The sequence below is a fragment of the Accipiter gentilis genome, chromosome 27, assembly GCF_929443795.1.
Source record: "Accipiter gentilis chromosome 27, bAccGen1.1, whole genome shotgun sequence".
Classification (NCBI taxonomy): domain Eukaryota; kingdom Metazoa; phylum Chordata; class Aves; order Accipitriformes; family Accipitridae; genus Astur; species Astur gentilis.
In genome coordinates, this window is record NC_064906.1 from 1,334,625 (window position 1) to 1,355,979 (window position 21,355).

Here is a 21,355-nt window from a genome sequence, read left to right on the forward strand (position 1 = left end):
AATGGCAGTACGACAGAAAAACTTTCAGTGTCTGCAAAAGTATTGGTGGAATTGTGGGGACCCTATAGACTGTTACGGTTTGAGCAATCAAGTTCTTCATGGACATAAAACTGAGATAACAAGGTGGAGTTTGGGTTTCTTAATTTTCCCATCTATTGGAACTTCAGTGTTTTAGTAGAAGAATGCAGTGAAGTGATTCTAGCATATAGATGAAGCAGGGCTATGGAAATAAGTAACTGAAATAATGGTCAATATGTAGATTAAATGTTAATTCTGTTGTTTGAATCTGTTAAAACAAAGTAAGCATTAAAACAAAGCAAGCATTTAAATTGAGATACAGACATAGATCTATAAAAAGTACTGGTTCTATATGTTTACAATGAAGCATGAGACTAAGAAGAGACTTACAACAATGAGCAGAAAACTTCAAATTAGGCTCTACAGTGTTACCATAACAGTCTGAGAAGATAGCCCAACAGTTTACACAGCTGATCGGGGCACTGTTAGTGGAGCTAACACCTTTGCAGGCTTTGTACATTTCCTAGGAAAAAAAAAAACCAAACTATTTTTTCAAGGTTAATAAAAAAAGGTCTTGAAGAGGTTTTATGTTTCAACAGTTGAAGCAGACCAGAGGGAATAAGAAACTTTACCATTCTCGTGTTACAGCTGGAGAACTGAGGCACAAAATATTTAATTGACTTGCCTAGGACCACACACAACAGTTGTATTAAGACTGCCTAATCTTAATCTAGATTCAGGTCCTTAGGCCATCTTTCTTCTGTAAAATAAATATTTAAAAATTCTTTATGGCTTCCGTTAGGTGAAACATCAAGACTGTTTAAGAGAGAAAAAATAGAGCTGACATTTCAATAATGAAGTAATAAAGCTTGTTTTCCCTTTGCTTTCAATTTGGAATTACTTTTGGTGGAAATATGATTATAAATTCATAAGTTTCAATTGATAAATACCTAGATTGTACATGTTAAGGACTTCTGTATTAAGAATCCTGAAGTCCATGCTTCTATCCAATGGGCCCTTCTTGGAAAATTATTTTGTCACTTTAAATGAGACTTTGATTAATTAAAATTTCATTTACTGCATTCTAGTACTGTGGACTAATGTTGTGATTCAGCAAGTTACTAAACCCCATAATTTCATGTACTTAAGAATAGATATACACTTTTGAATTGTTTGAATTGTTTGGTTCATTTCTCTAAATATTCTCAGCATCTTTGATTACTGTGTTAACATGGTTTTTTTCTCCTTTCATGTCTTTTTTTTCAACTCTGAAAAAAATGGTATATTTAGCAGACATTGACAGACCATTTTAATTTAGCAACCCAATTTCAGTAAATATCTGAGAAGCCTGGTATGTCTAATTCTAACCAAAATTACAGTCCTTATTATGTTAAGATCTGTATCTCTGCTTAATCATTTACATTTGGAATTGTTTTGGAATTGTTAAAATAAAAAGTAGCTTAAAAATTACATCAATTTTTTCTTTTCCAGACACCTTTTTTAATCCCCAAATTAGAAATATTTGAATCCTAAGTCAAAAATAATTCCCGTATCTTCATTTCTTGATGCAACTGTAAGTTTCAGTCCATATAAAAGTAGATTTTGTGTTCAATTTCCAAGGCATTGGAATTTTATAGTAGAACTGTGTAATGTGGATTAAACTTAAATTACATTACTTTCCTTCAGAAAGATCAATATAAGTTCTACCAATAGTCAATATGTTTTCGGCACCTTTCACTGTAGCATAGATTTTATTTTTTGGATTATGGGTAGGAAGACTTTATTCTCTGAAACATGGAGGTGTGGAAAAGGAATAATGCAACTTCAAACAAGCAGGAAATCTGACTAATACCTAAGATGAATAATAGAGTCCTGGTGCAGTGCTAGCTCAATTCACTAAGCTTCAACCCTTTTCAGAGTAGGCAATTCAGCTGTTATGTATTAAAGAAAGCAATTTTAATAGTAAGAATTAGAGGAAGCTTTTGCATTGTAATTGTAGTTAGGTTAATTTTGTAAAATTCATTAGCAAGATGGTCTCATTTGTACAAATATAAAACATATCATTCATAAAGTTCTGTCAGGTTTCCATTGACCCAGGTGCTTATAATGTGTTAATTTACATCAGAGAAACAGCAGTGTGTGGAAATTGGGCAGCAGATAGGATTTAGTTGTTTTTCATTAGCACTTGGACTTTGATAAAGGGGAACAGAAAAGAGCTGCTTGACCTTTCAGTGCTTAAATTATTAAAGAGCAAATAGATTTGAGGTCCAGATGCTTGCAAATCTAATTTGTCTTGTGGAGTAAGGATGAAAAGACATTTTGAGTTTGAAATTGCTCCAGTCTACTTAGTTATTTCTTTAATGTATCTGAAGATGAATGGATGGCAGGCATTTAAAATGTAATATATAGGGAGTAGTGCATGTAGTATAACTAACATGAATTTGCTAGAGGAAAAGGATCATTTTAATGACAGATTTGTTTCTAAACTATCTACAAACTTTAGCTTTAATCATTGAGTGAAAAACGTAAAGAATCCTCATTTCAACCAGTACTGAAACAGGTCATATTACCTTGTATGGTCTGAGGTCACTCCTCAGTCCTGCTGCAATAAAAAAGGTAACAATACCCTCCAGAAGGCAACAGCCAAATAACTTAGTTTACTATCCATCATGCTTTAGTGAAACTGAGGGATTCTTATCTTTGCTGCGGTATTAGGCAAGTGTATCTAGCTTCAGTACCTTGCAAGAATAGATGTTTACATCACCTTCTACTTTTTCTCCAATACTCCATTTAAATTTGCAAATGGTATTTATTATAGATTCACTGTAAATTAGTAGAGGAGGCAACATGCTCTCTTCAAAGTAGCTTGGAATCCCAATTCTAAGCAACTGTGGTTTTTTCTAGAAAATTAACTGCTAAAATCATGTCAAACGTTGATTTGGAAGAGAGAAGCAGGTATTTCATGGCTAGTTTTTACAGATCAGTTCTTGTAGGATCAAAGAAAGGTTGCCATGTATTGACCTTCATTTACTACTCAGTATGGAATTAATCAACTAATGAAAATCTTTCTGCTAGATGTGTAGACTTTGTTGCACAGCGCTGCAAAATGTACAGACAGTAGCCTTCAAGTAGACCCTCAAGATACTCAACTCCCATGCTGTACCAAACTTATACATGTTTAGATTTCTGTGTGGCATTCAGCATCAGATTAAAACATCTAAATTTAGGTGTCCACTTGTACATGTCTACATGTGAGCTGAGTATTTAGTTATTATGGTCAGTGGAGCCCAGAAAGCAATTAAGTTGACCCAGAAGTAGACACCTCCTTGCTGGTCAAATCTTTAAGATCTGTTGCCTGTACTGAGTAGCTCTCCAGTGACTGCAATGAGAGTTTACAGATGTATAAACATCCTCATAAAGACATTTAAATTCAAGTGTCTTAACATAAAACTAAATCTCCACTGTGGTGAAAGTCTAAATCAGGCAGAGGAAGAGGTATTAAGCATTCTCAGTGTTAACTTTCTGCGCATTCTTTGTCAGCATAGGAAGTGCAGCATCTGGAGATGCTAGATCTTAAAAACAGTGAACGGGGTCTGTTGCATGTGATCAGTAGGTCTGGTAAAAAAATAGTAAGATGGCCAAGAGAACTGGCGTTTTTCTGCCTCTTGGTGATATTCACCTGTGAAGGCTCTGCAGACCTAGCATCATGCTGTCATAGAATCATGAAGGCATTGAATGGTTTGAATTGGAAGGGACCTTTAAAGATCATCTAGTCCACCCCCCCTGCCATGGGTAGGGACATATTCAACTAGACCAGGTTGCTCAAAGCCCCATCCAACCTGGCCTTGAACAGTTCCCATGATGGGGCATCATTCAAGCACACAGCATTATCTAAACGTGCAAAGGCAGCTCGAGTGTAGAAGCAGTATGTTAGTGTCATGGTTTAAGTCCAGCCAGCAACAAAGCACCATGAGGCCACTTGCTCACTCTTCCCCAGATGGGGAAGAGAAAATGTAACAAAAAGCTCGTGGGTCAACACAAGGAGAGGGAGGGATCACTCACCAGTTATGGTCATGGGCAAAAGACAGGCTCAACTTGGGGAAAAAAACAAAACCAATTTAATTCATTACCAATAAAATCAGAGCAGGGTAATGATAAGTAAAACCAAACCTTAGAACACCCTCCCCCCCACCCCTCCCTCCTTCCCAGCCTTAACTTCACTCCTGGTTTTCTCTACCTCCTCCCCGCCAGCGGCGCAGGGGGACGGGGAATGGAGGTTGGGGTCAGTGCATCACACCTTGTCTCTGCTGCTCCTTCCTCCTCAGGGGCAGGACTCCTCACTCTTCCCCTGCTCCAGCATGGGGTCTGTCCCACGGGAGACAGTCCTTCATGAACTTCTCCAATGTGAGCCATTCCCACAGGCTGCAGTTTTTCGCGAGCTGCTCCAGCATGGGTCCCTTCTGCGGGCTGCAGTCCTTCAGGCACAGACTGCTCCAGTGCGGGCTTTCCCATGGCATCACGGCCATCTTGGGGGGCCTCGCCCTGCTCTGGCGTGGGCTCCTCTCCCCGGGCTGCAGGTGGGCATCTGCTCCCCCACTCCCCTCCATGGCCTGGGGGGGGGGCAGCCTGCCGTCTTGTCTCACCATGGGCGGCAGGGGCATCCCCTCCTCCCCCACCTTCTTCACTGACCTCGGTATCTGCAGAGGGGTTCCTCTCACATTCCAATCTCCTCCCCTGCTGCAGGTTCCCCTTCTTAAATCTGTTCTCCCAGAGGTGCTACCACCATCACTGATGGACTTGGTCTGCGCCAGAGGCAGGTCCGACATGGAGCCGGGGAAGCTTCTAGCAGCTTCTCACAGGAGCCAGCCCTGCGGTCCCCTCCCCCGCTACCAAAACCCTGCCACACAAACCCAAAACAGTTAGTCTGGTTTTTCACTGAGTCAGTAAGGCTCCAGAGAGTGCAAGAGCTGGAAAGCTCTATGCCAGTGCTTATAGCAGCTTGAGTCTAGCAGAGGCCCAGCAGGTGCAGGAGCTCACTGGCTATGAGCTGGCTATGACTGCACAAAGTCATCTCTTTTATTTCTAAACCAGATTTGGCTCCAGAAGGGTAATAGCCATAGCTGTGCAGTGATATGACTAAGGCAATAAGCCCTGTTGGGTCCAGATGGAGGCCTGCAGAGGCCCAGCCCAAGTGTCCCTGTACTTTGGGTAGTCTTCTGTAAACGTGATCATCAATGTACAGATGACAGAGTGAGAACAACATGTCAGTAGACTGTGTGGATATTTCATCTTTAAGAATTATAACCTACCCAGAGATTGCTGTTCTTTATGAATTATCAACTTGAAAGATCATAAATTGTTATTAGAGGTCGATGATGTGCAAAAACATGGACGCATTGCCCCTTTAACATCAGTTACCCATACTGACCTTCTTACTGGGATTCAAGATTCCATTAGACAAATAATGACTAAGAATCACTGGTCCCCAGTGATGCAATAAACTTGCAAGCCAGGCCTCTTTAGAGACATGGACTTCCCACTTCACAAATTTGAAACCACTGACTCAGGCTTTTACAGCAACTGTAAGGGTATAATGATTACACTGTTTGCATATACAGCAGAAATCACAATTTCTTTTGTTCCTGCTTGAATGTCCATAGCACCTTTACAGTGGAGAGGGATGGACTGTTCCCTGTAGGTCCCAGTACAGCAAAGAATGCAAGTGCAAACTGCATTGCTTTGCAGAGTGCAGAAACACTTAAAAATATGGTTATGTGTAAGATGTGTAAAAGTGCTTTGCTGAGTGAGAATAACTTCCATCAAAATGTGTTTTATTCTTGCTCAGTAACAGTCAATATGCCACCGAAATATTAAAAAGACTGTAATTTACTCTGTGTGTGCTGTTATGAATAGTTATAATGTCAACAGTTAAGCAAATACTATTCCCCATCTTTTTGTAATTTATTTCTTCATTTTTATCTTACTACTCATTTGATTTCATTTAGACAAGATAAAACAGCTTAGAGAATGGAATCTATAGCTTTATTCTTACTTCTGTGAACAAAACAATACTTAATTCTACATTTTAGCACTGATCAAGCAAGCTTTTTTGGTACAAGAGTTCGAACAAGAAAGTGTTCCAAGCATTTGCTGTGTGAAAAGCTCTGGTGTGTATGGCTAATTTTGTTTTTCCAAAACAAAATGAATTTGTTTGGAAGCATGAGTCTATTCCACAAATTCATACACCTGAATATCAAAATTACTTTTACCAGTGTCCTTTGCTTTTAATAGTTCTTTTTTTCCATAAATACCAGTATGCTATTACAGTTTCAGAATTAGTTGACTGCCCAAGTCTTAAAATAGTGCATATGTTTCTTTTGTTCTTTCCTTTCTACACTCTTAGTGTCTATCAAATAGTTGTTGAAGAAGAACGCCCACGGAGGACCAAAAAGACAACTGAAATCCTGAAGTGCTACCCAGTGCCCATTCATTTCCAGAATGCCTCACTTTTAAATTCGCAGTACTACTTTGCTGCAGAGTTTCCAGCCAATGGTTTACAAGCTGCTCAGCCTTTTACTGTTGGTGATAACAAAACCTACAGTGGTTTCTGGAACACTCCTCTTCTTCCTCATAAGAGCTACAGCATCTATTTTCAAGCTGCTAGCAGAGCCAATGGGGTAAGTCTTATAACAGGTGTGGTTTTACACAGTATTTGTGTGTAAATAGATGATTCACACCAACTAGCATGATGCCCAATTTAGTTGCTAACGAGAAAATGAAGTAACAGTGAAATTTAGCACACTGAGTTTAAAAAATATCAGTTTTCCTAACACAATATTGCTTAATGATTAAAGGTTACAGGAAAGAGCTGGGGAAAACAGCACATTTTGTCAATAGCGTGTAAGCAAAGTAGTGCGTTACCATTCTGTCTTATTACCTAAAAGCTGTCCAATGTGTGTTTGACTGGCTTTATTTCTTTCTTTTTGTTGTTGTTTTTGTTTTCTTGCTTTGAAGAGGAGAGTGTTGTGATTTCTTTTATTAAGTTTAAGCCAAACTTGATTGTGGATTTTAGCACATCTGTCTCGGCCTGTTCAGTCCCATTACCTTCGTTTGTAATGTCTTGAACTCCCATGTTCTCTTTTAGTTGCCCTGACTGAATTGCAAACCAATTCCTCCCCGCCCCGCTGCCCCTTTCTGCAAACAGTAAAAGAAAAATAAGTAGATGGAACTGAAATTAAAAGTGTGTAAAAAGGTCTTCACAGATCATGTTTCATCAGACTAATTCTTCCTGGAATTGTTTTTCATTTCATGGACAGACCTACCCAGAGCCCTTCAATTCCTGATAGGCTTTGGCTGTCTGTGCTGACAGGCTGGAAATGTTTTCTGCCAGAAACCATAATGGCTCCCCTTTCCCAGTGCCCTGACAGTGCAGAAATCTGAAACACCATTGATTTTTTTTTCTTGCTAAAATTGTCTAGCATGATGCTTCAAACTACATGATCTGTAAGAAAAAGAAAAATCTCCCAAGGTCGTTATGTTGCCAAAGTAAAAAAGCTGAACACTTTCCTTTGCTCTTGTGAATATCTTTCACATATTTTCTACTTTTAGAGAGATCTTAAGTGAAACATTTATGTACCATACCCAAGCAGTGTTTGTCTATATTATGAAAGCACGTTGGAGTTACTTAATGAGCAGTTAAATATGTAATGAGGCACATTAAATCAACACTTCTCTGACATTTTGTCAGTACTTTTAAGAACAGAATCATGGATGACTTTCTTTGCTTAGGAACACAAGACGTGACCTTTTTCCTCTTTATTTGACACAGGAAACCAAGATCGACTGCGTCAGGGTAGCTACGAAAGGTATGTTCATATTATGTCATGTATTCTGTATTTCAGCTTGCTAACCTTTCCTTCACATGGTCTTTGCAAACTTCCAGAAGTGTTTATGTTGCTAAAAGTCATCATTAAACCTATTACAAAATGTAAATTATTCATTTGTGTCTCTAGCTGAGATTTAGGAAGTTTGTTTGTTTGTTTGTTTTTAATAATATACGTATTACTCATTTTTAGTTGTCTACTTGAACACAGGGGGTTTAAAATATATTCTGTGGGTTTTTATATGATCTCACAATAAATATTTTGGATTTTTCTATATACAGTAGAGTTGTAAAATTGCCAGTTGCAGAGCGCATACTAGCTGCTTCTACATCCATAGTGAAAAATCACCCCCTACTCATAAGCAATTATCTTAATTGCTTTATGAAAGAAAAGTGGAGAAAAGACATTCTTAATTTTCATGGTATAAATCAGCTGTATTTATTGGACTGTCATCACATGATACTACCATTTGTGAGACAAGTTTGTATAACTGAGACAGTGGTAGCTATAGGTTTGATCCCCAGACAGGGAAGGATCAAAATGCTGCTGATACATTTAACTTTGGAGGCTGGGATCTGTCTGTGATTATCTTTGTAGTCACACCTTTTTAGAACCTCTAGCTGGTGGCAACTTCAAAGCCTGAAAAAGAAGTGGTGGGATAGTATGATTATTTGGAGATTGTAATAGAGGAAAAGGAAAGAAAGTACTGCTGTCAGCAGGAATTGGTAATACCACCTTGTGGTTTCGGCACCTGGTAAGAGTATGAAACAAAAACTACTTCATCACTGTACCACTGTTCCTTTTGGGAGATCGTGCATGTGTCATAGTGACTATCCCTAACATAACTGATTGCACCATGATTTCAGTTACATGTAGACTTCACAATTTCACCACTAAATCTAAATAGGGTGAGAATCTCATTACTTAAAAGTAACATAAATATTAGCATACAGTTGCCTCTGTTGAAAGGCTGGATCCCTCCTGATGTGACAAATACATTTTTTATGGTTCTTTGAACTGTTTCCTGGGGTTTTTTTCCCAAACCAAAGGTAGTAGTTATAATTTTAATTTACTAACTGACTGCTTACTAACCCATAGAAAATTTTCAAATATCTAAACTAAAACCCAATAAAATGTAGATGAGAGATGAATTCCAGATTCAAGTGGAATCCTGTGATGTTGGTTTTCCAGTAGCTTCAGTGATACCAGGAGTGGACTATGTTACCTCAGAAACCATAATAGGTGATTCGAGGAATGGATTTTAAATTGTTTGAAGATTTGTATTCTTAATCACTAATGGATGTTCAACTATTTCAATTACTTGACTGACTGAAAAATCTTGCTCTCTCATTTGAGAAGTGAGGGTAACTTTATGGATTGGGATAGCTCCCATAGCAACAAGCTACTTTGAGCTAACCCATTTGGCAGTGGAGATGTGAGAAATGTAGCTTTTATTTTAAACAAATCTCCATACATCTCTGTTTTGAAAGCATGTTTCAGAATTCTTCGTAATACCGTTGTGAAGCCTGTAAAATTCTGTTGTGTTGTTGTGATGGCTTTGAAACCAGAGATGTCCTCAATGGCATTTATGGTTCCTGATGCAGAACTTTCTTGGGAGGCTTCTGTAAAGCACTGATTTCCATGCTTATAAACTGAATGTCTGTATTATATTTTTAAACTATATTTATTTAAAAAAATAAAAAGGAGACCATGACATATTTTAATATATTAATCATACCTGCCTGTACAGATTTTTTCTCTTGAGACCTAACAGAGATACTTGAGAGAAAAACACACTTCTGTGCCCCCTTTGGACTTTCCACATATGGACTAGAAAAAATAGCAAAAATGCTTAATGTGTGTAGCTCAGAAGTCACCACACCTGCAGTGGGGCAAGACAGAGAATTGTCCTCTCCTGTTCACATTCCCTTCTGTCCCCATCCCTTCAAACAGCTTGGTACAACATTCACATTGCCTGTACCCCAGGAAACAAAGGCTGCTCTGACTGCTGTGCCTGATCTCTTACAGACACGCACCATTTTCCACTGAGTTTTGTGACTACAGTATAGCTACTAGACAGTAAGCTACTTAAGCTCTATCATGTGCTCATTGTGCATCTATTTATTACAATGGTTCTTGCAAATAAGGTTATGGATGCTTTCCAGTATAACATCTAGTTTTCGTATACTGGTAACATTTCTGAAATTTTTGTATTCTGGGCTTCTGTTATCTTTGAAAGTTCAAGTTTTTAAAGCTAAAAGGAAGTGCTTTAGGCCATTCATGTATAAAACTGGTACAATCTTCTTTTAAATTAAGGTCTGATCCTGAAAATACCTACAGCCTTATGTAGGCCATTGGAGTTAGTAGATGTACTCTAGAATTTAATACATATGTGGGAAACCATATGCTTTTAAGCCCTAATCAAGTCAATTATATACCTAATTTTGAGCACAAAAGAACAGTCTCACTGACTACATTGCAACTATTCTGTCTTAAAGTAGACATGTAATTATTTTACTGCATAAAGGCCTGTGCCATAAAGCATACTTTGTAAAACAAACACGACAGTGCAGCCAACTGTCCACTTGTTTCTTGAAAGCTTCTGCAATTCCATTTCCATGGAATTGAGGATTGTACCAAGCACATTGGCAGCCCTTCCTGGGATTCATGTCACCCAAGGTAACCTCCACGCTGCTCCACTGACCCAGCTGAGCTTGGCCAAGCCACCTCGTCTGTATTGATGGTGTGTGGTTGAAGTCTGCCCTCAGGACCAATATGGAAGTTCAGAACCTGACATGAACATAGCTATATAATTTGCTAACTGTATTTCCTTTAATTATCCCAACTTCAGATAATCTAAAAGTTGTTGGTGCCCTCGAGACCTTCTTAAGATCATTGACATTCTGCTTTATCACTGAGTTTTGTGGTGTTCATTCCAAGGCCCACTGTGTGCTTTGGTAGTTTTTGTTAAAATAAAAATAAATTAGTAAGTGTAATGTAAACGTACAGAGTGTCCTTGCCCCAGATCCAGCAGAATGCTGCAGTAGGTACTTCACTTTTCACTCCAGTTGATGTCAACAGGAATAAACCATGTGCTTACTGTCAAGCATATCCTCAACTGGCACACACTGTGTTGCTGGATCAGAGCCAAAGTGCACCAAATAGTCTATTACCTTATTGACAGGCTTCTTGTTGGAAAAGTACAGCCTAACTCTACTGGGTCAAATGCATGTGTAGGGTCAGTAGATGGATAATACTTTCTCATTCCATCAATTATATTTTAAACAACCTCAATTTGTAACATTTGAAAAAATACTCTTGTTTTATGACCATTACATTTTTACAAATGAAACCTCTGTTTAATGAATTCTTTTAGAGATCATATAAAAATCCTGATTGCAAACATTGTAAGTGTAATTTAGGATCAGAATATTGGGTTTTGAAGAGCTGAAAGTTCTCCTCCTGCTTCTACTGCAGTCAAAGGGAAACTTTGCCACTGACTTTGCTAGGGGAAGGATCAGACAGCATATTCTTGTGATAATGGAGTCTTCTGATCTTAGTTTTCTGTAGAGGAAGGCTTCTAGGACCTCTGTGACTATTTGGTGTATATAAAATGTGGAGACTGCAGGGTTTCCACTCCCATTATTTTTGACAAGATAATTAAACAAACAAACAAACAAAAATCAGGAAGATATTTTTGTACCAGTGGTAATAAAGGTTGTCGTATTTTGCTTGAAATATGGCTTTCATATACCTACTCTTTCTTCAAGCTAAATGACTGTAAAATCTCCACAGATGAAGTTGAAAACATTCCAAAACTCGTCCAAGTTTATTGCTATCAACTTTGTGGTGTTTTGTGATTTATATTAAGACTATATTTCCTGATATGACTTATAACACTGTCTGGACAGAAACATCTTAGTTATCTCCTAGGAATCCAGTTCTCAAGAGGGACACATCATTGTTCTAATTTTGCAATATTGGAAGGCTTTCATTAATTATGAGAGAAGAAAGGATATTATAATATTTTAAATCCAATACCAACACTGCTCTAGCAGCTACTATCAAGACTGCATTTCAATGTTGCAGAGGGATATTTCAAAATATTATGCAGCAGCAGTTTTGAGTTTAATTGTCTGCAGATGGTAGATGGTCTATTTTCCTCACTCGTTGCCACATTTCTAATAGCACCCAGGCTGTTCTATGTAAATGAGTGATCTTTCATATAATTTTGTCCTTAATTTTCCAATATTTTTTCTTTGCATCATTCTCCAGCTGCATCATGTTGGATCTGACCTTTTAATTTTTTTTATATTCCTTAATATATATGTATCATAGTGTGCTTAACCATTTAGAGGCAATCATAGAACTGCTGGCAAACAAAGAAATACGAGCTTTTATTAATGTGAGCCATGGTAATAGTTATCTATACCAGTCAGTGATTGTTACAGCCTTGACAGAAAAGTCTTAATACTTCAGACATGCAAATAATTCCGTTTTTTCAGCTTTTTCTTGTCTTAGTGGCAAAACATGAACTTGAAACTCGGACCTCAAACAGTTACATACACTAACTAAAAGGGTGCCAACTCTCAGTAGTCATTCCCTGTATGCTGAAAGTTAAGTGTATGTGTAGTGTGTGCGTTTTCAGAACAAAGACCCAAGTAGGTACAAGAAAAATGAATCTTAGCTAGCTCAAAAATATTTTACATGAAAATTATCTTAAAAAAGAATTATTGGAAAAATGTACTATTATGAAATAGGAAAAAAGAAAGTGAAAATAGTTCAAATTACCTGGAGAAGTTAATACTAGAGTAATCTGAATAAGCAGTTAACTTTCACTTAGCCCAGTGCTGTGACTAGCAGAGCCAAAGAGTCTCCAGTTTCCTCAAATGCATTATATGTAAATAATGTGCTTTGAGTCCTCTTCCTGAATGAAAGTTACATATGAAAGCTTACTAATTTGCAGAATAACCAAACTAACAACTGAAGATGAAAAGGAAATTGTGGGAGTTTTTTGGTTTTATTTGTAAGAAGCTCAGACAATAAACTATTGACCAAGATTCTTCTTGCTGGCCTAGCTTCAGTCTGGCTTTTTTTTCCCTCATGCATGCTGACCTGGAAATCTTCCTTTGCCTTAGCTGCGATAATCGTGACTCAGCTTACAACACCATACATTCGCATCGCCCCTGCTGCAGGCGACGACCAACTAACAGGTCAGATTTTCAAGTATAGACAAGTCATCATGCCCATTTTGTCTCATTTTCTTTGGCTCCTTTTCCCTGATGGTTTCTTCATTCTCTGCTCATAAATAGTTTTCTATGTTGAAAGTTTCTTTTTGTTTATAATTTTTTCTTCAGCTCCATTAAATTAAATTGTGTGCTTGGCACCAAAACTTACACACATATCCCTGTACATACAACTCCACTGCATGTGTCTATTGTATGTGTGATCTGTGGAAAGTTCCTTCAAGCCTGATGTAAAGAGATCTAGTCTCGCTCCATCCATTAATTGAATGACAGTTTGAATATAGATATATACCTGCATACCTGTTTATTTTTTTCTGTGTTATTAGGTCAAGACACTAGAATTTCTAAATAATTTAGGCTTAAGAGTTGCATGTGTGAGTTAGGGCAAAGGTCTTTTATTAATGACTTTTTCTACTGCAGAATGTTGGGAAGATCATATTTTCTGTCAACATTTCAATATGCAAAAAATTAAAATAAAGAAATAAAATTGATTCCTTTTAAATTATGTCAGACATGAGTTCTAGGTTTAAAACAAAGTAACCTAGCATGTGGCATATGAGAATGAACAAGACCGTAAGGTTTTTAAATCTAATTGTCAAAAGTAATCTCAGTATGCAAGTGAGACAATTATTAGGCTGTGTGTGGCTTGAAGGCTGGTTCAGAATGTACCAGAAAATCTTTATGAACTTGGGGAAATGATTCATTTTGTCAGAAAATAAACACATGCATAAAGCATTAAGGGATTGGGAAACTTTTATTTTCAAACAGAAGCAAAGAGCACTAAAAACTCTAGAATATAAGGTGAGTTTGATGGCATATGTAACATGGGAAGTTAGACCTAGTCCATCAGCATTTAGCATATGATAAAATCATTGCCTTTTTCAAGAATACTGACACAGTTACTTGGGAAGCATCTAAATGTTGCTACCAGGGTGTCTAAGGGACGAGGAGTTCAGATGCTTAGCATCTGGTTACTGCTATAGTCAATAAGAGACAGTTAAATGAGTCAGCTTAAAATAAGGGGATTAGTGACATGTCTGCTGTAGCTTTTAATTCCAGGGTATGTGTTGTAATAACAAAGCTGAGTGATCCATTATGCCCAAGTTGCTATGTCGATCAAGACTAAATTGTTGCACGTATATTTGTGTTACGTAATAACATATGAACTAACCAGAATAATATATTTAGATGATGCTAGGAAATACTAGCTTGTTCTTGTTAGTGGTGCTTGTCAGAAGCTCTGTCCACATACATTTTTATAGCTCAATTATTTTTTACTTGGCAATACAAATAAAGCTTTGAAGAGACAAATATCTTTTTCCTGTCCTTGAACTTCAAGAAGTTTTCATTTCTTCATCACAGAATTCAAATACGTTTATATATTTTTCCATATGGAGAATTAAATGTTTTTCTTCTCCTATTTTGTTTTTTATTTGTTTTAATGCAAAACTGCGTAGCTACAGGAAACTCTGGACATATGCCTGTTCCACAATAGAGAGATGTCTATAGTAGTTAACAATGAGAGAACAGAGATATAGCTATCATAGGACAGCCAGCAAAGTAGTTATTTGGTTGCTTTGTCACTGGTGGCTCATAGCATTGGCACTCTGTGGTTGTCTGTGACTTTCATATCCTTTTTTTTTTTTTTTTAATCTGATCTGCCAGAAACTAATTTTTATGTGAAAAAGAAAGTATCAAATTCCATTCAGTATCAAATGCAAACAGCTTTTTTGGCTATGTGTGGAATGTATTAAAAAGCCTCCGAAATCCCCTCATCATTTTTGCAACCCTTTCTCATGCTTGAAAGCCTGTGTGATCAAAAGGGAAGAAGTAGCTTCCTCCTTTTCAGTTGCCACAACTGCAATAGGGAGTGAAAAAACCTCATGCAGGCCCATGTGGTTGGTCCCATGACAGCAACAGGAATTCATGTTTTCCTACAAAGGAACCTTACAACCCCCCCTAGTGTGTAGGGGTCCCTTTGGCAGGCTTTTTGACTTCAGGGCAGTACAGCAATAATGATATCTGCAGTATCCATAAGGAACCCGAAGATTTCCTTGAAGGAGATTCACAGGAGCTAGACTGGACATGAGGAAGCAGGGAGTGATGCACATTCTCCCCATACTTTTCTCTTACAAATTCCCAGACAGTGGAAAGGATCTACATGTAAGAGGACTTCTTTATGTGGAAATCATAGGACTATTGCTAACTGTATTTACCACAAGCCCTACAGCTGTAACTGTTAAATAATGTTACTTAGCATTTTCTGTTCAGTGCCTTTTCCTCAATTCTTTGCTTAGCACCAAAGTAATTACATTTGAGATCAAGAAATTACTTTTAGCATTTGACGAGATACATAACAAGCAGTGTGGAGGTTAGGGTTGGGATTTTCTTTTTTTCAGGTGGGAAGTTGGTGCTTCTTGCGTAATGAAAATTTAAAATCTTGGTTGCATTCCTAACTATTGTTACCAGTTTTGAAAGGTCTTCCTCTTCAGAAAGATCACGGTAATACAGCTCAGCTTTCAAGCCAACTCTTCTTGCAGTCATTTCCTCCACCCTCGTCAGCAACTCATCCTGGCCCTTACTGGTGCAGTTTATAAACAATGCATTATTAGTTCCTCTTTGTCCTTCCTTTCTCCTTCCTTTTCATATAAAGATGAGATGACTTCCATTTATAGGATTATCTGCTATTTGCCCTAAATATCTTGACAACTACTCCTTGCTTTCAGTACTCCTTTGCAGCCTGTAGCAAAGGGAACTTTTCTTTGCAGTTGCACTTCAATACCTACAATGTTGTCCTTAAGTTATAGTATTATATAATATGCTGTAAAGGCAACTGTGTGATTTTGATTCTCGCAAGCCAAAATAGGCAAATTAGTGTTGTTAGTATTAGTGAATTGTTAGTTAGTGAATACATTATTATCACTGATTCCATAACGTAGTAACTAAGGAATTCAAATGTGGGGGATAGTGTTTAGGTCTCAGTGTTAACCTTACAAAAAGTAACTCCCTTGAAATCGACTCAGTTGACCCTATCCTCCAACAGATAGGGAGAATATCTAGCTATCTAACATCTGTCAGCCAGGAGAAAAGACTATGTATACATGAAGTATAATAGTCCTCATGATACCGTCTCCATGTTTTCATAAACAAATACAGTTTAACAAACAGTTGAAATCATGCAGAAGATTACCGAAAAACTTATTACATATGTAAGTGTATGATCTCGACTTTAAAACTGAGTAACAAATCCCTGGTTTTGAGAAAGCCTGAAAGCATTTGCAGTTTGCTTCACAACTTTGTAAGAGATACTTCATGTAATAGGTTTAAATTGGCCATATTTGGTATTCACTTGGCCCTCATCTATTTTGTTCTGTCTGCATTCTGATAAAATAGCATGCTTGGAATTATGATTAGGGTGTTCATTATTTCAGGCATTTCTTAATTGTTGAAATATGTCTGAGCTACTTATATTTAAATTAGAGTATTTCCATCTGTGATTTAGTGGAGCAGCCACTACTTCACTGGATATTACTAAGACTGATTTCCATAGAACGCCCTTTTTACTACCCATTGTTAATTACACATGCAGCTAGAAAGGAGAGTTCTGTATTGTACACTCTTCATAGATGAAATTCTTGGTACAAATCAGGTACAAGATATGTCAGAAGTTTTGTAGAATAACTGATACTTAAAAATTGGGAACATTTTTTAAAAAACTATAGTGGCAATCAAAGCTTAAGTGATTTTTACTCTGCATACCTTAAGGTCTAGATGAGCAGCATGTTTTATAACCATGTTAAAAGCAGTCATAAAATAATCCCAATTGGTTTCTTCTCGGTTATGAAGTTAGCAGTATAATAAAATATACAGATTCCTTCAGACACGTATTCAATACATAGCAAGATTTATTGCTGTAGTCTGGGTCAGATTCTGTTCTCATGCATTCTACTGTAAAAGTGAAAAAAACCCAACTGAAATCATTGATTGATTAAATCGCAACCTCACATACGTACTGCATTACTGAAAACACAGTTTGTTTATTAACACAAAAACCAACAGCATGAATCGAGAAGAAGTGTTTTCCTATTTACCTAGTTTGTTATCCTTTACAGTGCATTTGAGGTATAGCAACACAGGCCGGACAGACATTCACATTCATTTTTCTCCATCCTGAACCATGTAACATTGATTTAGATGTATTCTGACATGTTGAAACTTCAAGTGCTATTTTGGGTAATGGAGAACCCATTATTTCCTAGTTGAGACTGCAGTGCTCTCTGTAATAACACAGCTATATGCAGGTATGTCTGTCTGCAGGGTGAATACAGCATTTTAGGAGTTTATTCTTCTCTTGATACTCCTGAAAATCATTTACATCAGAGGGAGCTGTGGATAGTTATTCAGGGGAGAGCAAGCACCTATGTGGTTTAATGTCAAAGCTGTATTACGATGCTGTTGCAAGGCCCAAGTGACAAGGAAAGCAGAGTGAGAATGGGTCTGACTCTCCAAAGTGAAATTCTAAGCCTGTTTTTACATGATGGCCCCAGCAATTGTTGTACCGATTGTTCAAGGATTCTGGTCCTCTCACTCAGCTGGGCAGAATGCAAAGCAAGAGCAAATCTTCCTGCTTTCTGCAGCACTGGCTGAATGCATTTCAATGGGCTGGAGTGTCACTTGTGATTTATTGCCCGTTTTTGTTCTTTTATGTGTTATATTTGTCATTTTTGCAGTGACAGTTTCATCTATAAAACAGTATAGTTACAAGAAAATGTTAAGAGGATACAGGAGTGCCATGGGAGCTACTGTTTCCTTTTCTCCTTTTTTTTTTCTCCTAGTACATTACAGAGTCAAATGTCAGGTTTTCTGTTTTCAAGACAGTGCAGGCAAGGCATCTAGGATTTTAAACATAAGTACATTTTCCACAAAGCACATAAAGAAGAGCTGAACTTAAACAATTAGACAAAGAGGACCTAAAAATAATGCTGATAACAATTCACAAATGCTGAAATAACCCATAGTATAAATACAAGCCCTTTCCAGCTATAGGCAATAGAGAACCTGAGCTGATTAGTAATGAGTTACCAATGTGATTCTGTTAGTGATATTAAGTACTCCATGTTTCACAATGTTAAGAATTCCTGTAAGGTTTTCTAAAAATTAATTACCAGCCTTAGTTTTGAATGTGTTCAAGTCATAGAAAAGCCAGAGGTTCTGGTCAGGGGTTCAGGACCTCCTCCATTCAGCTCCCCTTACTCTGAACAGGTTGGGTTGGGAACAGTGGGACCTTTGCAACTTTCCTGCATAAATAGGAGCTTAGGGAGGATAAACTTCAGAGGGTTATACCAGCAGTTCTGCTCTGGCCATTGATGCTTATGGCTGGCCAAGGATATATGGGTTCATCAGCCACCCTGGCACTGTATCGCCCAAGCCAGTGGTGTTAGAGAGCTGGGACAGGAACAGATGGAGAAGATCCCATGACCTAGAAGAAAATATCAATCTTTCCCTACACTTTAGGAAGGACAAGTAGCCTAATTAGGTATGTTTTTGCACTGTAGAAACTGTTTGTCTTTGTTACAGGTTTGTGTGGCGTGGGTTTTTTTTGGTAGCGTGGGAGGGGGCCACAGGGGTGGCTCCTGTGAGAAGCTGCTCAAAGCTTCCCCAGCTCCAAGTTGGACCCTCCTCTGGCCCAGACCAAGCCCATCAGTGACAGTGGTAGCACCTCTGGGAGAACAGATTTAAGAAGGGGAACCTGCAGTGAGTAGGGGGAGTGGGATGTGAGAGGAACCCCTCTGCAGACACTGAGGTCAGTGAGGAGGAAGGAAGTGGACAAGATGTGCCTGAGGCGGTGGATGCCCCTGCAGCCCGTGGTGAGGTGGCAGGCTGCCCCCCCCCCCCAGCCCATGGAGGGGAGTGGGGGAGTGGAGGCCCCCCAAGATGGCCGAGACTCCATGGGAAAGCCCGCGCTGGAGCAGTCTGTGACTGAAGGACTGCATCCCACGGAAGGGACCAACGCCAGGGAAGTTTGTGAGGAACTGCAGCCTGTGGAAAGGACCCATGTTGAAGATGTTCTTGGAGGACCATCTCCCATGAGAGGGACCCCACGGTGGAGCAGGGGACGAGACGAGTGGGGAGTCGTCCTCCCCCTGAGGAGGAAGGAGCGGCAGAGACCAGGTGTGGGGAGCTGACCCCAACCCCCATCCCCTGAGCTGACCCCAACCCCCATCCCCTGTTCCCCTGTGCCGCCGGGGGGAGGAGGTGGAGAGAACCGGGAGTGGGGTTGAGGGCTGGGGGGAAGGTGTTCTAAGGTTTGGGTTTACTTCTCAGTGTCCTTGTTTTGTTTTGATTGGTAGTAAATGAAATTGATTTTGTTTTTTCCCCAAGTTGAGCCTGCCTTTTGCCCGTGACCATAAGTGATGAGTGATCCCTCCCTGTCCTTATCTCAAGCCTGCCTTTATATTTTCTCCTCATCCCACTGTGGCTGAGGGCGGGGGGTGAACGAGTGGCTGCGTGGTGCTTTGTTACCAGCTGGGCTGAAACCACAACAGTCTTTCATTCAGAAGTCTTAAAAAGTTGGTTGCCAGAGTTAATAGTCATTGCAGGATCTGTGTTACATCCCTCAAGTACAGAACTGATTTGGAAATTTGAGTGTTCCAGTTGATAGCTGAGAGAAGAATATGATTCCAAGTGTCAATGTCAAATATCTCTTTCATGAAGAGACTGAAACAAAATTTAACTTAAGGCACTGAGTCTGTTTGGTTCATCCTAGCTCAAAAAATAATCTATTTGCTTAGTAATGTGTAATCTTAATATGAGGATATCTGTGAGGCAGTTTGAGGTTGGATTTGCGGGGAGGGCACTTTCCTTCATCTCATTACAGAGAAACATAAAACTCAGTTATGATAATAACAATATGAATGAACTGACCAGGATAAATTCTTAAGAGACTGAAGGAATCTCTGCCATCTGTGTAGTACTGGTCATTATCATGTCTAATCCAAAATATTTCAACATCAGCAAACTACAGAGAAGCGGAAAATATAAAACAAAGCAAAAATACTAGTAGGTAATTTTTAGAACATGGTTGTATGTCATGTAGTGTGTTATTTCATTTCTGTGTGATTTTTACATTCAAAACAGAACATGTTTTGCATATTCTTCAATGAAAAATTAAGGAGAGACAAGGGAAGAGAAACTCAGAGATGAAGTTAGTAACTAAAAACCCCTGTGAATTTCAATGTTTCCCATCTGTAGCTATTGAATGTATTCAGAAAATGTTAAGCAATTAGAATTATTTGAAAGAAAATGCGGGACCAGTTGTGGGTAAAATAACCTGTAGTTCTTGGGAACTGCAACTCTCATGTTTGTATCACTAGAAAGTTCAACAAATGTGTAATGCAATATTACATGTATTACCTCTGTGTCAATGTATAGGTGAACATTAAAATGTGTGACTGCTAAATAGAGTAGTACAGCAAAGAGGAGAGTAGTAATGTTGACTTTTCAAAAGACACAGAACATACTACCTTGGGCAAAATACTGTTTCAGCAATTCAAACAGTTTAGACTCCTTGAAATAACTGAAGCCTTAATAAATATCTAAGCTGCATTTGTCTGCTTGGAGTAATAACACTATGCAAGCCATGACTGTAGTTATTGATGGGTTTTTAACACCTGCTTCTCCAGGCATTGTATGGAAAATGTCCTTTTCTGCAGTAATGGGAGTTTGACTGCAAGAGCCAATGATTTTAGAGCTCTGAGAAAGGCATTTAAGTATATGTGTGCATTTGCAAGTATTTATTTTTCCAAAACTTTGAACTTTAATTTTCTTCTCTTAATATGATTTTCTGTTATTGCTGACCACTAAGAAGTTTTTGTGTAAATAGAAAACTCCCATGCAAATGAAAGCTGAGTCACAGTTTTGCATAAAAGTCAGTGGAAGTTGCTGGCTCACATGGTTTCAAGCTGACAAGAGGGGAAATACAGTAGTTTCAGGTTCTGTTTCATCTTTCGAGTTCACATTGGAAACAAAAGGAAACAGGAAGAATGGTGACTTGTCATTGGTCAGGAGCAAACAAAGTATTCATGAAACCTTTTTGAAGCAAAATGGTTATATTTTGTACTTTTCAGTATGCTGTCATTGAATTAGCTTCTGGCTATGAGTAAATGTGTCAATAATTAAAAGTGATATGAAAAGAATTGATGAGAAAAA

General features: G+C 38.3%; 1 protein-coding gene across 7 annotated transcripts in view; it reads left to right on the plus strand.

Moving 5' to 3' along the window:
* PTPRM (protein tyrosine phosphatase receptor type M) overlaps nucleotides 1-21,355 on the plus strand; it is a 523,234-nt gene that overhangs the window by 316,468 nt on the left and 185,411 nt on the right. For 4 of the 7 annotated variants that reach the window (XM_049830233.1, XM_049830234.1, XM_049830235.1 and 1 more), the window contains exons 12-14: nucleotides 6,422-6,695; nucleotides 7,847-7,883; nucleotides 13,040-13,114. In XM_049830233.1, the coding sequence (XP_049686190.1) occupies nucleotides 6,422-6,695; nucleotides 7,847-7,883; nucleotides 13,040-13,114 (386 nt within the window). The remainder of the gene's footprint in view (nucleotides 1-6,421; nucleotides 6,696-7,846; nucleotides 7,884-13,039; nucleotides 13,115-21,355) is intronic. The other 3 variants (XM_049830237.1, XM_049830238.1, XM_049830239.1) reach the window with 1 other exon arrangement.